Here is a 14,820-nt window from a genome sequence, read left to right as displayed (position 1 = left end):
AATCCATTTAACATTTATAAAATAAGATGTGACTTACCTGAAGAAATTTTGTTATCAATTCAATTCCTTCAGAATCTAACCTAGAAACAAAAAATACAAGAAATCCTTTATCTTAGCTGAGAGAAACATTGCAGATTTATCCTCCAAATGTTTCCATTTGCCAAATTTAAGTGCCCTAAAATAACTGTTCTTACTGCTTTCAAAGACTCAAATAAGTTTTAGCCCTAAAAGACTTACCTTGCCATTTTTTGGGAATAAATCATAAATAATTGGGATTGCCATTCAAATTTTCAATATTCTATAAAAATTATTAGCATTATAGAATTTTGAAAGTTAGCATTCTACCCCCAGATGAAGTACACTCTATGATAAGGAAATATTAAGCTAGGCACTGATATTCAGCATGACAATGAAGGCAGGCACATCAGAACGTGACTGCCCTAGCACATAGATGAAAATACTGAGACAGTGACCCCAGAATGTATCAGCAGGGTTCTAAACAGAGATAAGAAACCAACAAAATTATAGGAAATAATCTGCTTAGCAATGATTACTGTGAAGTATTAAGTTCATAAACGTCAGTAATAAGGGCTATAAAAACCAACGACACATCCAATACGAGTCCTGAAAAGAAGAGTTCACAAGGCCGTTGTAATTCTAGCTACAGAAGCTCTAGAATTCTAATATGTATATTTTATATTCCCTTTACAGTTCAATTCCATTTACATACTCTGGTGATTCTTGGCCACTAACTTATGAAAGCCTCATGCCAATGGAAGGAATTAACTCAAATCATACACCGCTGAAAAACTATCCTCTATCATGGCCCCCATGGTGCAAGTTCATCTACCGAGTCTGATGAGTCCCAAGAGTCTTCCCCTTTTCACTTAATAAAAAAATACCTGGGTGCATGGTTAATTAGAGGTTGTGGCTTATATTTTGGGAAGTTGTAGTTCTTAAATTCATCATTTGAAGAAACACCTGGCCAAGTTTCCTGAGATGGAGTTCCTGAATTAAAAGAATAAATTCGTGATAAGCATTTAAATCACACATGTGCAAACATAAAAACAGGCCTAACAAAGAAAATACTTAAAGAACCATATACTTTTATTAAATGATTAAATCATTTCAACAAATTAAAATATTACACATACATATGTGTGTGCATATGAATGTGTGTGTGTGTGTGTGTATTACAGAACCATTGCCCTAATACATAAATATGGCGAAGCCCCTTTTCTATCTATATGGTACCAAATTACACTAGACGTAGTACTTAATATGCAGGTCAAATCTATTTCATAAAATCTTTGTGAAATGAAGCTAAATGAGGAGTTACCTTGGAAGATCTACCCTATGACAGCGAAGCCAACTGCAGTTCTAATGGCTATGCAGGCGCGTACACACATGCTTGGCAGACTGCAGCTGTGAATCATGGGAGGAAGACGTCTTTCTTACCTAGCAGTCGGAATATCAAGTGCAGTTCATCGTCCACTGTTGACCCTGGAAACAGTGGTCTTCCAGAAGCCATTTCAAAGAAAATACAGCCAACTCCCCTTTAAAAAGCATCATAAAAAGAAGAAGAAAAAAATCAGCCCATTTACATACTAGGTAGCACAAGAATATTTTTTTCTCATGATTATCTTTCAGGAGAAATTTAGACCAGCTACTAGAAAACTTTCTGCAAAGGTATTTTTAGATCCAACTAATTTATTATATTTACCATATCGACTTCCATGCTACTAATTCATTTTTCCTCTTAAAATGTCTCTTGTATAAGACACTCAGGGATTAAGGAAATATTTAATAGTGATACAATGCTTACTACTCCTACAGAAATCTGGGAGATAACCATGGCAATGGTAGCAGAGAGCATGAATGACTCGTGACTCGGACGCAGGAGGTAGCGGCTACAGAGGAGTGCCGCTGGTGACCGTGGATGAGAAGGAAAAGGCGGCAGAGGCTCAGAGACTAGACAGCATCATTTAGGTACTGTACGATATAAGTAGGGATAAGACACAGTAATTCCGTGAGGGGACACAGACAGGAAAACTACCCAAAACAAAAGTACCGCACAGAAAATAAAATGGCGCACTGTTATGAAAAACAGTGTGATGGCTCCTCAAACATTTTAACATAGAATTTCTATGACCCAGCACTTCCACCTTTAGGTAATTATGCAAAAGAACCCAAAGTCGACTCTTGAAACAATATATGCATCCACATTCACAGTAGAATCATTTACAGTAGGAGAAAAATGGAAGCTCAAGTGCCTATTATTGGATGAACTAATAAATAAAACGTGGTGTATATACTCGATGACTTAAGGAAGCTACCCACAGTGTTGATGAAGCCTCAAGAGCTGAGTCAGTCAGTAACAACAGGACAAACAGCATGATTTCACTTGTATGAGGTACTTGGGTCAGGTAAATTCAGAGACAAGAAGTGGAGTACTGATTGCCAGAGATCGAATAGAAAGGTAGGATGGTTGATCTAGCAGGTGAAGTTTCAGTTTCAAAGAGTAAACTGTTCTGAAGTTCTGAAGATGAACAGTAGAGACAGCTGTATAACAACGTAGACGAACTTAGTGTCTCAAACTGTACGATCAGAATAGTCTTAAAATCAAAAACTTCATCTTTGGCATATTTTATCAGAATTTAAGACGAAAAAAATGTCCTACAAAATGAGATGCAGTTGTTCAAGGCAATAACAGAAACAAGTATTTAACTTATTAAGACATAAGGAGTAGTGGGCGGTGGTGGCACAAGACTTTATCTCAGCACTCGGGAGGCAGAGGTGGGTAGATTTCGGAGTTTGAGACCAGCCTAGTCTACAGAGCAAGTTCTAGGAATCCTGTTTCAAAACAAACAAACAAACAAACAAACAAACAAAATCCAACCACATAAATAAGACATAAGGAATAGATAGTAAACACAGCCATGATTCAGAGAAGGGAACTGCCTTTGGAGGGTAGGGCGCACTGGGAAAGGACCAATAACAAATTGGAATTACTAAACATGGATCCCATTGGGTGGAGACAAGCATGTCAAATGGGTACACTGGGCTGAACACTGGGCAGAGAAAGGAGAGCCAGGCTAACTTTAAAGAATAGCAAGTAGAACAATTTCGCTAAAAGAGACTATCTGTGTTGAGAAACAGGCTGGATTAAGTTGAAAGGGAGGTTTATAGACATTTATAAAAATCTGCAAGTATTAGATCAAGGAAATAGAATTTATTCTCGAGGCAATGATTATGTTAGCAACAAGCATGGAATATCACTGTCACATGGTGTGAAGGTTGGGGAGATGGCGCAGTGGCCACAATGTCTGCTCACAGCATAGAACCCGAGTCCAAAGTCTCAGCGCCCACGGACAAAAATGCGACAGGGCTGACACAGAGAGCCCAGGTCTCGCTGGCCAATTGGCCCAGCCCAAACGGCAAGCTCCGACGTCAGTGAATGACTGTCTCAGATCAATAAGTAGCTCCGACGTCAGTGAATGACTGTCTCAGATCAATAAGTAGAATTTTTTTTAGGTGAAAGTATTATCTGAACACACCTCATGTTGACCTCTGGCCTCTATATGTGTATGCATGTGCAGGTGAGCACATGCATGTGTTCATACATATATAATACACACAATCATGTATAAAAAAGGTCTTTGAAATTTTCATTACTTTTAAACCAACTTAAAGTAGAGATAGGTTCTACATATAAAAAGTACTTGTTTGAAACTGCTATGTCATATACTCTGCTAAGTGCTCTTTTGGTCTTAATATCATCTACAAACCTCTATTATTACTGCATCCACCTCCTACAATGAGGAAGCGAAGGCACAGGCTAAAAGCAGTTATAGTCATCAGTGGTAGACGTCATACTTAAATCTAAGCAGTTGTACCTCCACGCCTCAGTTCTTGACCACTGCTCTTGCAAATGCCTCCTTAAAGATAAGTATTTGCCAGTAAGCCCTGTTAATAACTGTAAGTTTTGAATGACATCTGTAGTATTTACCACATGTCAATCTGTGTTGAGTACTCTGAGGAACCGAGAAGCACGTCAGGTGGCCGATACCATAGTGTGACAACTTCATTTGAGTAGGTCTTGGTGGGAACTGACTTGGCTCTGGCTAGTCCTTTATGGAGAAAAGAAAAAAAAAAGAAATTAAATAGACTGAGATCCATTAATACGTTGAATTTCTTAGCTCCTATCTTCACCATGGTACATTCAAAGTGATGCCTGCTCTACAGCATCTTGAAACTTCAAAAACTTAAGTCTTACAAATTTTATCGAATGTATGTGGTCCTGGGCCAAGCCATAACGTAGTTAAACTAAGGACAATAATTGTACAACCAGAGACGAAGCTGGCCCAGTGTCTGAGTTAACGAAAACTTAGGATATTTTCTGTTTGTTGAAAAATAATGACGCCAGAATTATTTCCTACTGAAATTAATCCAAAACAGGTCACTGACACTGATATATAGTTTCCATGCTACAGCTATAAGCTATTTACCATTTTTTTAAACTCAAGCTCCATATTTATTTGCTATGCCTGTTTGTTTAAAAAGTTAAGGACCTCAAAATCACTGGTCTATGACCAGTTGGATTACACTGGCAATTTTCTTGAGCCGATTTGGATATTTCCCTGCAACAAAACTCAATGTTCTTTGTCCTTTTTTTTTTTTTTTTTTAAACATCTTCTGTGATGTGGGCAACTTTAGAGTAAGTGAGGCCTTGAGCTTCTTGGTGACACCAGCTGCTTTAACCAGCACCCACCCATCCCTTGCCTGCCTTGTATGAACTCCACTGTGTGCTCGGAAAGACAGAAAGGCTCACAACCTTCTTACTTTGCCATTGGCGGAGAGTTAATGACCCTAAGCTTCTAATTGTTGGTTGATAAGTTTACATCTGGGAAACATAACCTTATTTTTTTATCACACATTTTATTTCAAGTAACAAGGGTGCCTAGGCTAAGACTGTTGTTATGCATAACTTTATGTGTCTTATTAAAATATTAAATAAGAAAAAACGTCATAAAATGGCAATTCAACTCGATTAAATTGGTGTAATGTTGACACTATTTTATAAATCATATAGCATTCGAGTTTGATAAAGTCATGTCCAACGAATTATTTTTCAACACATGTTGGGAGTCAGCAAGATACAGGATGGCTTTCTCATTCCCCATCCTTGTTCTGAGATGGGTGTCACTACATAGCTCTGGAACTCGCTCTGTAGACCAGGCTGGCCTCAAACTCACAGAAATTGCTTGCCTCTGCCTCCTGGGTGCTGGGATTAAAGGTGTGAGCCACCTCGTATGTCTTGATATTAAGAATGGGCTATGCACATTCTTAATAATCTTAATAATTAATAATCTTAATAATCTGCTAGAACTTAAGTATTAAAGCAAAACTGTAGTTCCAATGTCCCCAGCACTTTACTCTCTTGGCCTGAACTGAGAGGCTAAATCTGTCAGGCTCAAGGGTCAAAGTCAGAACTTCAGTATTTCTTATGAATATATAAGCAATCACTTCCTAAACAACTGTGATATAGTATTTGTTTTAAACCCTTTCTATCATAAATGAGTGTATATATTTTTGTTTGACTTTACCAGATATCTGAATTTTACTGAATTTTCATAAGAAAATAATGGAATTTTCAAAGGGACCAAGATGAACTCACAAGGTGGAGATGTCATTCAGAGCTGGTGTCTGCCTACTACTCTCAGGGCTCTGACTCTGATCCCCAGCACCACTGAGGGAAAAGAGGAAGAATCAACTCGCAGTGGAAATACTCAAGATTAGACGACACTCGTTCCTGGAAGCCGCATGTGTATTTACTCTGCCACCAAAAAAACATAAACGCCAGGCACCAGAGACACTGATGACTGTACTGTGAGATTTGCTTGCCTGCTGGCTTTCTGGAGGTTAGGAGCAAAACTTTAAAGCATTAAATTCAGAGCGTTCTCAGATAAAAGACTGTTCATGGCCTGTGACATACCCTTTGCATGATTTCTGTCACTCACATTCATTTCCGGACTGAGAGTGAGGAGAAACAAATTAGCTTGGCAGAGAGAGGGGAAGGAGGAGCGGAGACAATTACAAGGAAATAATACAAATGATGCCATAGAAGTGGTTACATAATCTGCGTAAGCATTCGCGATTAATTTGTGGCTTCTCATTTAAACTCAGGTAGCCACACAGCAGATCCCGTCAAACAAATGATGAAGTTCTAAATACAAATGCCAGGAACAGCCGGGGCAAATTCACTACTCAATAAGAACGAGTTTAACTTATTACTAGCAGAAAGCTTGAAAACCTTGTATTTGTGAAATGTATTCAGTCCTAAAGTAAAGCTATCATAACTTATGAACACTTACAAACGCTAACTCTAGAAACCATATTGGCATTTAAAAACTAAATTTACTAAAATATTCAAATTCTGAGTATATAACACAAAAATTCGAAGCTACTTTACAAAATGTTCTTTCAATATAAAACTTTGTAAAAAGGGAAGTGTCTGTAACCTAACTGTATTTTATTTTCAAATCCCTTAAAGTCAGATTAGCTAAAGGGATATGGATAAACAGCTGCTAGTTAAGTCATCAAGCAAATAATTAAAAACAGACAACTGTGGCAGGTACATGGGGAAGAGCTTTTCAGAGGCAGCGGCTAGGTCTCAAGGTCTGGTGTAAGCTTTTCAAAATTAAGGACCCCAACCAAGTGCTTTCATGTACATGAGTGTTGGTATTTGCCATACTTATAAGCCCAAACTGAGAAAACTTAAAAGTATTTATTTACGGGCTAAAAAATAAGACTCAATGGGTGCATCAATGCTGTCCAATAACCACACAATCCAAGAGACTGAGGCAAGAGGGTCATGAGTTGGAGGGCAATGTGGGACCCAGTGAGACTCTGCCTCGAAGCCAACATATCTCCACTCTGTCGGCCGTGATGTTGCTTTGCTCAATCACGGTATATGCAGGACAGCACATCAAATTTGCAATAGCTCATATACACGTGACAAGAATAAACACACGTGACAAGAATAAACACACAAACACCCTGAGCCACCTCTGAGGCACGAACCCCCTTCCGCGCTGTGCTAGAGCTAAAGCGTGAGTCTGTAAAAGTTTGTGTGGTAACTGAGAGGGACCGTCTCCTGCTCTCAATGCAGCTCATTGTGCTAGCTGGTGCTTTCATGCCATCTCCTAGCCAGTGTCACCTCCTGGTAATCTGGGAAATGCTGGCCTTTGAGTTATATAAATGGCTATGTATTTCTTTGAAATATAAAAAATTCATATTTATGTCACCACTGTATTGTGTCTAAATACCAACAAGTTTGTAAATAAAGTCAAAGTAGAAGATCCAAATTTTCAAACATTTGAAATCCCAATATTTCAAATGTTTGAAAACTTAAATAATACTGGCAAAAATACTTGCAATTGTTTTCCCTTTATTTACATATTTATTTGTGTTATAGTAATACGTTATCATATTATATACTATATAAATATATATTGTTTATTAAAAATGGCAAACCATTTTTAAACATTTTTGCAATTAAAATATAATTATATCGTTTTCCCCTTTCCTTTCCCCCTCCAATCCCTCCCATATTTTATACCTCCCCCCACACTTGCTTCAGATCCCACATTCAGGAACTCTTTTTCTTTAATTGTATATACATATGTGTATATACTCATATAAGAGTGTTTACATATGTGTGTGTGTGTTGTGGGATGTTTAAACACTGTGTGAATAAGTACCGCTATAATTGGTGTAATAGAACGCTGAATGGCCAATAGCTAGATAGGAGGTTTGTGGGGGTTTCTGGGGAGAGAAAGGAAAAGAAGGAGGAATCTAGGCAATTAGGAGATGCCATTGAGATGTGGAAATGAGTCAGACACACAGAATGGGAGAGAGGTAAAAGCCACGTGTTAAAACGTAGATTAATAAAAATATAGCTTAATTAAGTTCTAAGAGCTAGTGGGACAACCCTAAACTAATAGCCAAGCTTTCATAATTAATTAGTCTCTGTACTGTTCTCTGTGAGCTCATAGTCCAAAGAAAAATCCATCTACATGTGTGTATAACTGCTTACATAGATATATCCCTAGATATAAATACAATCTGCTCAGTGCACATCATGTTACTTGGACATATATAACTTCAGGGTTGACCACCTGGTTCTGGGTACCTTAGAGCGAGGCTCTTGCCTGAGGAAGACTATTTCTCTCACTCTCGGCATCCCTTAGTGGTCTGCAGGTTTTTTCTAGGGTTGGGGTCCAATGAGATTACCCCTTCCATGTTAGCATGATATGGACTTTGAGGAAGAACCTATAGCTGCCACTTTACCAAACTAGCATATTTCTAACTGCATTGAAAATATTTATCATTATATTCTCAGGTAAGTGGAGCTCTAACCCCTCAACACAGGAACGTCTCTCTGTGGCAGATGGAAATCCATCACAGGAAACCATAGCTGGTCAGAATGCAGAGAACAAGCGATCACGTGGTGTCCACCCCCCCACTGATAGATCTACAACCCAACTCTGACACCGAAGGCTCAGGGAACATCTCCAAAGGGGAGGCGGAAGACTGAGAGAGCCGGAGGAACACAAAGTCTGTTGAGAGGACCGTGGCTCCCAGAGGTATCAGGGAAGCGACATCCAGGAAATCTCAGCCACATGGCTAACTAGCCCAGGCTTGAAGAAGGACAATTCAATTTTTAAGAAAACCAAATATCGCTGAGAAGTGGTAGTGGCACACACCTTTAATTCCAGCACTCTGGAGGCAGAGGCAAGCAGATCTCTTTGAATTAAAGGCCTAAAGGCCAGCCTTTCTGGGATAGCCACGGTTACATAGAGAAACCCTGTTTTGGGGAAAAAACAAAAGCAAGCAAGCAAACCAATCGAAGTCTAAGTAATCAGTCTACCGAGTAATCACTGTTTCCTAGTCAAACAGTGTTTCTTCAGAAAAGGACCCCTAACACTTCTTCTTGAGATTATTGTTTCTGTGTGAGGTCAACATGGCTTATATATTCACCTCATTTTATCATAAGAAATACTCTAAAGATTATACTCCAGGCTGAAAATTCAGGAAAATACGTTTTACTGCAGCATCAAGTACGTCAGGTGAAGACCACACGTAGGAACCAGTGACTTTATCCACAGAGCAAATATTAACACGGGGGGAAAGGGCAGAGACACCAGTGGAATGCCGACTGTGGATTTTATCTTTAGAGACTCTGGAAGGCCTGCAGAGAAGGCCTGGGAACCCGTGCACTTCCGTGCTGGTGACTAATAGCCATCACAAACCATCCACCTAAATCCTATCGCACGTTTCTGAGCTACAGAGAAAACGGCAAAACCCACACAGAAGTGATGACACCCGTGACAACGGGCGTTTCTTAAGCCCAGTCGCCTGGAAGTGTTTATGAATATCTGAGCTCTCCATACCGAAGTCAGCCAGCTTCAGTTCTCCTCTTTCATTTATGAGGAGGTTCTGTGGTTTCAAGTCCCGGTGCAACACCTTTCTTCTATGGCAATATGCCAAACCACGGAGAATTTGGTACAGGAACAGCTACAGAAACAAATGAAAAGAACTCTTAAAGATAATGTAATGGGTTTTGCTACAAAGAAAAATCAACTAACTAAGGCCATTTAAGGACATCTTTTCCTCTTAGACTTGTTTTCTGAATATTATTGTTTATTGTTCAGTTAAAGTATCATTTAGTTTCTAAGTTAATGATAACCAGGAAAATAAATACTGCAAATAAAACTTCAAATAATAACAGCTCACTCACTGGAGGCCTACAATTTGATTCTAAACTACTGTTGTAACAACCAAGCAACTCCTGCCACTGATTTCTTCCTCTACACACACACACACACACACACACACACACACACACACACACACACGAGCCTGTACTGGTGTGGCATCATTTTAAAAGGAATATCAGAATTGGTGGCTTTACAGAAGACTCCAGGAATCAGAAAAGCATGCTGCTGTGTAGCTCTGGCAAACGACTTGCTATAAAATACGCTGACCAGCTCCCCATCCTCCTCCTGGACACTTGACTCTCAATCCTCCCACTCGCTCTTCAAATCCACTGCAATTCAGAACGGGCCCTGGCGCTATTGTACTCTGAACGACTGAGAAAAGTGACTCCTGCAAGGTTAATGGCTGAGGGCTTTTGTGTATTTTCGAGCAAAGATTCAGAGAGCATTCTGACTCTTTGTTGTCAGCAGAAAAGGCGCCTTCGCACGGGGAATTCAGAGGTCTTTAGGTCACCGAGGCTGGCACTGCAGAGGGTGAGTGACAGGCTGAAGGGTTCTAAGGAGCAGCTTCCGGAGTGGGCATATTTATATGTTCTGAAAATTCTAGCGTTATTATTTCGATATCTGTTAGGTTTTATCCTAGAGAAATATACTTTTAACAGAGAGACAATGAGTGTGCTTTCCACACTACAGCGTCCATATGGACCTAACTTAAAAAGCATAGACTGCAAACCCTTATCAAATTATACGTGCCAATTATATTCTTTATCTTATCCCCTTCCCAAATGATTGCTATATATAAAAGTAGGGAAAACAAAAATATACAAACGCTATTCGTAATATATTACATAATAAGATAAAACACATGGAAATCCATTTAATGCCCTGCTCTCAGCATTCAATCAGTCCGCGGTCAGAGCTCTCTGTTAGCAACAGAGACTGGCTTGCCTCTAGATCCACCAACTGACGATTTTAAGGAAACAAAGTTAAGGTTATTATCTACAGAATTAGAAATGTCTCAACCACACACAGGGGACACTGCCTCTTTTCCAAAATCGGTTCCCATGAACTGTTAATTTTGAATAAACAACTCTTTGCTAAATTTGGGGTAAGACGATTAGGTCAAGGGCATCTACTGCTAACACTCAGCTATTTCAAACGCTTCTCTTTAACCACTAGCTTTGGGGTTTCATCTGGTACTGGCTGTCCTAGCAAGCTTCTATAGCATTATTTGAGTTCTTAGATAATTAGTGCTAAGAAAACATACTGTCTTCTGATAATACAGATCTATAGTTCCAGCACAGACACCTGTAAGTTTCTGACCTTGTGCAACTGATTATTTTATAATTAAATACTATTTCAAATATATCAGTGAAGCGTATCCTCAGAAGGGTCTTTCAAAGTATGTACCCATCATTTCTACTTATTTAAAAATTTTTTTAACCATAATATACTTAGGTGTCCATCCTGCATATGAAGGAATGAATTCCCATGAAAGAAAATGTCCAAAGCCCAGAAGAATTTAAAATGGAGCAGCACTACAGAGGGTCTGATCCTAAAGCTACAGTGCAGGGAACTGACGCTGCCTACACAGACTTAGAAGGCGAGAACCTAAAAACGCCAAATGGAAAAATTACTGAGGAGGCTGGGGTATTTGCTTGGGCAGCAGAGTCCAGCTGCGCTTTAACTAAGGTCTAAAAGTCACGTGCGAAACACGTACCTTTACATTGTGCATGCTCATGATGTTCCCACAGTCATCCATGTACTGTTTCAGGTCTTTGTCCTGAAAAGACACAGCACTTTAACATGGGACACACGTCACGACATGTATACGCAGGTCCAAGGACAACCCAAGGGAGCTGAATCAGTTCTATATGAGTTCCAAGGACAAGACTCGAGTCATCAGCCGGTTAAAGCTGGATAAAGTTGGCAAGTGCATTTTTCCACGGAGCCCTCTCACCAGCCCAATAGAATTTAATTTTTAAACCAAGTTGCTTTTCAAGGAAATATACAGAATGCACTACACACAAATTTAATTAAATATCAGTAATTAAACAATATCATCTCTGGGGCTCTTAAGAGGCCCAACTGTCTATTAAAGCAAAAGAGAACGGTAAATTTTATTAAATGCTTACCAGATACTCAAAGACCAGCGTCAAGGATTTCTCTGTGTGAACAATGTCATGCAAGGTCACTATATTGGCATGCTTTAAATCCTTTAACAGTGAGACTGGAAACAAAAGGAAAGCAAGTCATTTAGTCTATGACGGCCAGTCTCTATAAAATCCCAAGTTCTGCGCATTAGCTGACTGTGTCTAGGATAAAACCCAAAGTTTAAAGCAAGACTGACAGCGGAGAAAATGAGGATGTTGACTTCTTTGCTTGTGGGGTTGTGGGTTTGACAGTGTAACTCCTGAAACTGTCCCCAACATTACAACCCTGCATCTTCCTATCTTCTAACTTCTGCCAACTACGCGAGGCGCTGAGATTATAGAGAACAAGGTGCCTTTTCTTCTTCCATATCATTAATCGGCTGCCTCAAGCTCTTTTTTCATAATCTGATTTGTAAATGTATGTGGATGTGAATGTATGCATGCATGCATGCATGTATGTGTCGCAGCATCTGTATGTGTTTTGTGCTTTTTCTTTGGCTCTTTTTTTTTCTTTTCTGTTTGTTTTGGCCTATTTTGGTTTGCCTTTATTTTATCTTATTTTGTTATTTTTAAAGATGTCTATTGGTATTTTAATGAGAAAGAGAGAGAGAGAAACTAAGTGTGGATTTGGGTGGGTGAGAAAGTGAAGAAAAGTAGAGGGGCACACCATAATCAGAATATTTTCTATGTGTTGTATCAATAAAAAATATCTGATTTTAAAAAATGGTCATGTTTATATTCTATTTGATGTTTATATTTAGTAAAATTTATGGATGTAGCTAATTTATTGTTATCATGGTCTTTGTATACCAATACTAAAATTTTCCTAGGTCAAATATTTATCTGTTAGATATTATTTTTAACAGCTTTATAAGAATTTCATTATGAACTATACAATAAGATAATTGACTAATCCCTTTCTGCTGACTATTTTGAGTTTAGAAACTAACAACGCGTCTAAAGATGGCATCTAGCCACTGACTGTCTCTACACCTGAGCACATTTTACAAACACTGCTCTTAATATGGTTTAGACTTAACTGCTTACACAAACACTGTACCTTCTCTTATAGCTGTACAGGGTGCTCCTTCTTCATGTTCTAAGCGGATCTCTTTTAATGCCACCAAATTCTCTGTCAATTTACTTCTTCCTTTATAAACTGTTGCATATGTACCCTATAAAATATATTTTGAAGGACACTGTTAAAATGTGATAGTCACCAGGCATGGGGAGTATTAGCATGCCTTTACTTCCAGTACTTGGGGAGCAGAGGGAGGCCACCCTGGTCTATGCAGTGCGTTACAAGTCAGCTGGGACATACTGAAGCTCTGGCTCAAACAAGTGGAAAGAGCCTCGAACTCGATGTCTAACCTCTAAGCATGCTGGAGTCTACCTTAGAGAGAGCGGCATCTTACTCAGTTTCTCTTACAGCAATGGCTTCGTTCCATTCGCACACTATCTATATTCCTACCACACTGCTGCCACAGTATAAAAATGCACTTCATTTATTCTTCTGTTATTTCAGATTTACTACTGAATCAATGGACTGATATCATAGGCACTTAAGGTAATAATGTATACAGAGCACTGAGCGCTGTCAATGAAAATGTAGTGATAATGTTCAATCGTAAAATCGGGATCCATGCCTTCAGTCTTCAGAATCTGAGCACATTAGCCCTCCTTTAAAAAAGCTCCCTTTAAGGGGGCTGGAGACATGGCTCAGTGGTTAAGAGCATTGCCTGCTCTCCTAAAGGTCCTGAGTTCAATTCCCGGCAACCACATGGTGGCTCACAACCATCTGTAAATGAGGTCTGCTGCCCTCTTCTGGCCTGCAGACACACACAGACAGAATATTGTATGCATAATAAATAAATAAATATTAAAAAAACAAAAAGCTCCCTTAAGGTTTGCCAGTTTATTTTCCTGCCCTTTCTTACTGTAGATGGCAGGCCATTTCTAAACTAACAGCCACTCATGTAGAAGAAGCAAGTTCAAGGAAGCGAGAGCCTAAGAAATTTTCTTATCTTTGAGGCAACATTGTTATCTCTAGAGATAGTTCTCTGAACTCACACAATGTCCAGATTACAAGAGACTCCAGGAAGTAAACAAGTAGATGCCTATTCAATCACCCACTAAACATAGCATCTGTAGTTCAACAAAAGAGCACAAGTCTACGAAGAAATGGTAACTCCATCTTAACTGATGGAAGGAAGACTTCAAGGACAGACAATTGGTTCTTCTAGTTTGGCTGTCATTTCAGAATTAGGTATATAATCTTTTAGATGATAATATCTAAAACCTGTATCTTTCTAACCTGGCAGACATTACGGACTGACTGGCAGTTTGGATAACAAGAAAATGTCTTACCCTTAAAGCAAGAGTATACTCACCTCTCCAAGCTTTTCCAATTTGATGTAGGTTTCCATTTTCCCAAACCCAATTTCCGACTGAAAGCAAACAATTATAAATTTAGCATTTATTCTTAAAACTGTACTTCTTTTAACTTCTAACTCTGTCCTAAAAAGTATGAAATTGTCGAACACCTGTCAAGCTTTAAAAATACTTTTGATATCACAACATCAGAAGGTTTAAAAATAGCAAAGTTTATAATTAAAATAGTCTAAATAAGAACTGGCTAATCTTCTGTTAATGAACATTTAAACCTCTGTAACGTTTAGGCCGCACAGACATTTGAAGCTCTGATGAATCTGAAGACTTCCCTCACAAAGCTGTTCTTAGACTTCTGTTTCAATGATACATAATGGAAAAAAGTTACATCACTACTTAATTTGGTTTTAGCAAACCAGAATTTTTAGTCATTGGTTTTATTAATGAATGACTAAGAATGTTTGTTTTCGCATTCCTAAAGATTTTTGTATGCATATGTG

General features: G+C 38.8%; 1 protein-coding gene across 2 annotated transcripts in view; it reads right to left on the bottom strand.

The window, feature by feature from the left end:
• Window positions 1-14,820, bottom strand: part of Cdk17 (cyclin dependent kinase 17) — a 78,417-nt gene that overhangs the window by 5,189 nt on the left and 58,408 nt on the right. For both annotated transcript variants that reach the window (XM_038314917.2, XM_038314918.2), the window contains exons 6-14: window positions 14,323-14,379; window positions 12,993-13,107; window positions 11,915-12,009; window positions 11,500-11,562; window positions 9,456-9,579; window positions 4,010-4,130; window positions 1,459-1,556; window positions 903-1,008; window positions 38-80 (exon numbers count right to left, since the gene is read on the bottom strand). In XM_038314917.2, the coding sequence (XP_038170845.1) occupies window positions 38-80; window positions 903-1,008; window positions 1,459-1,556; window positions 4,010-4,130; window positions 9,456-9,579; window positions 11,500-11,562; window positions 11,915-12,009; window positions 12,993-13,107; window positions 14,323-14,379 (822 nt within the window). The remainder of the gene's footprint in view (window positions 1-37; window positions 81-902; window positions 1,009-1,458; window positions 1,557-4,009; window positions 4,131-9,455; window positions 9,580-11,499; window positions 11,563-11,914; window positions 12,010-12,992; window positions 13,108-14,322; window positions 14,380-14,820) is intronic.

Source organism: Arvicola amphibius, chromosome 17 (assembly GCF_903992535.2).
Source record: "Arvicola amphibius chromosome 17, mArvAmp1.2, whole genome shotgun sequence".
In the NCBI taxonomy this organism is placed as follows: Eukaryota; Metazoa; Chordata; class Mammalia; order Rodentia; family Cricetidae; genus Arvicola; species Arvicola amphibius.
The sequence above is the reverse complement of the archived record's forward strand: the minus strand, read 5'-3'. Positions and strand labels throughout refer to the sequence as shown.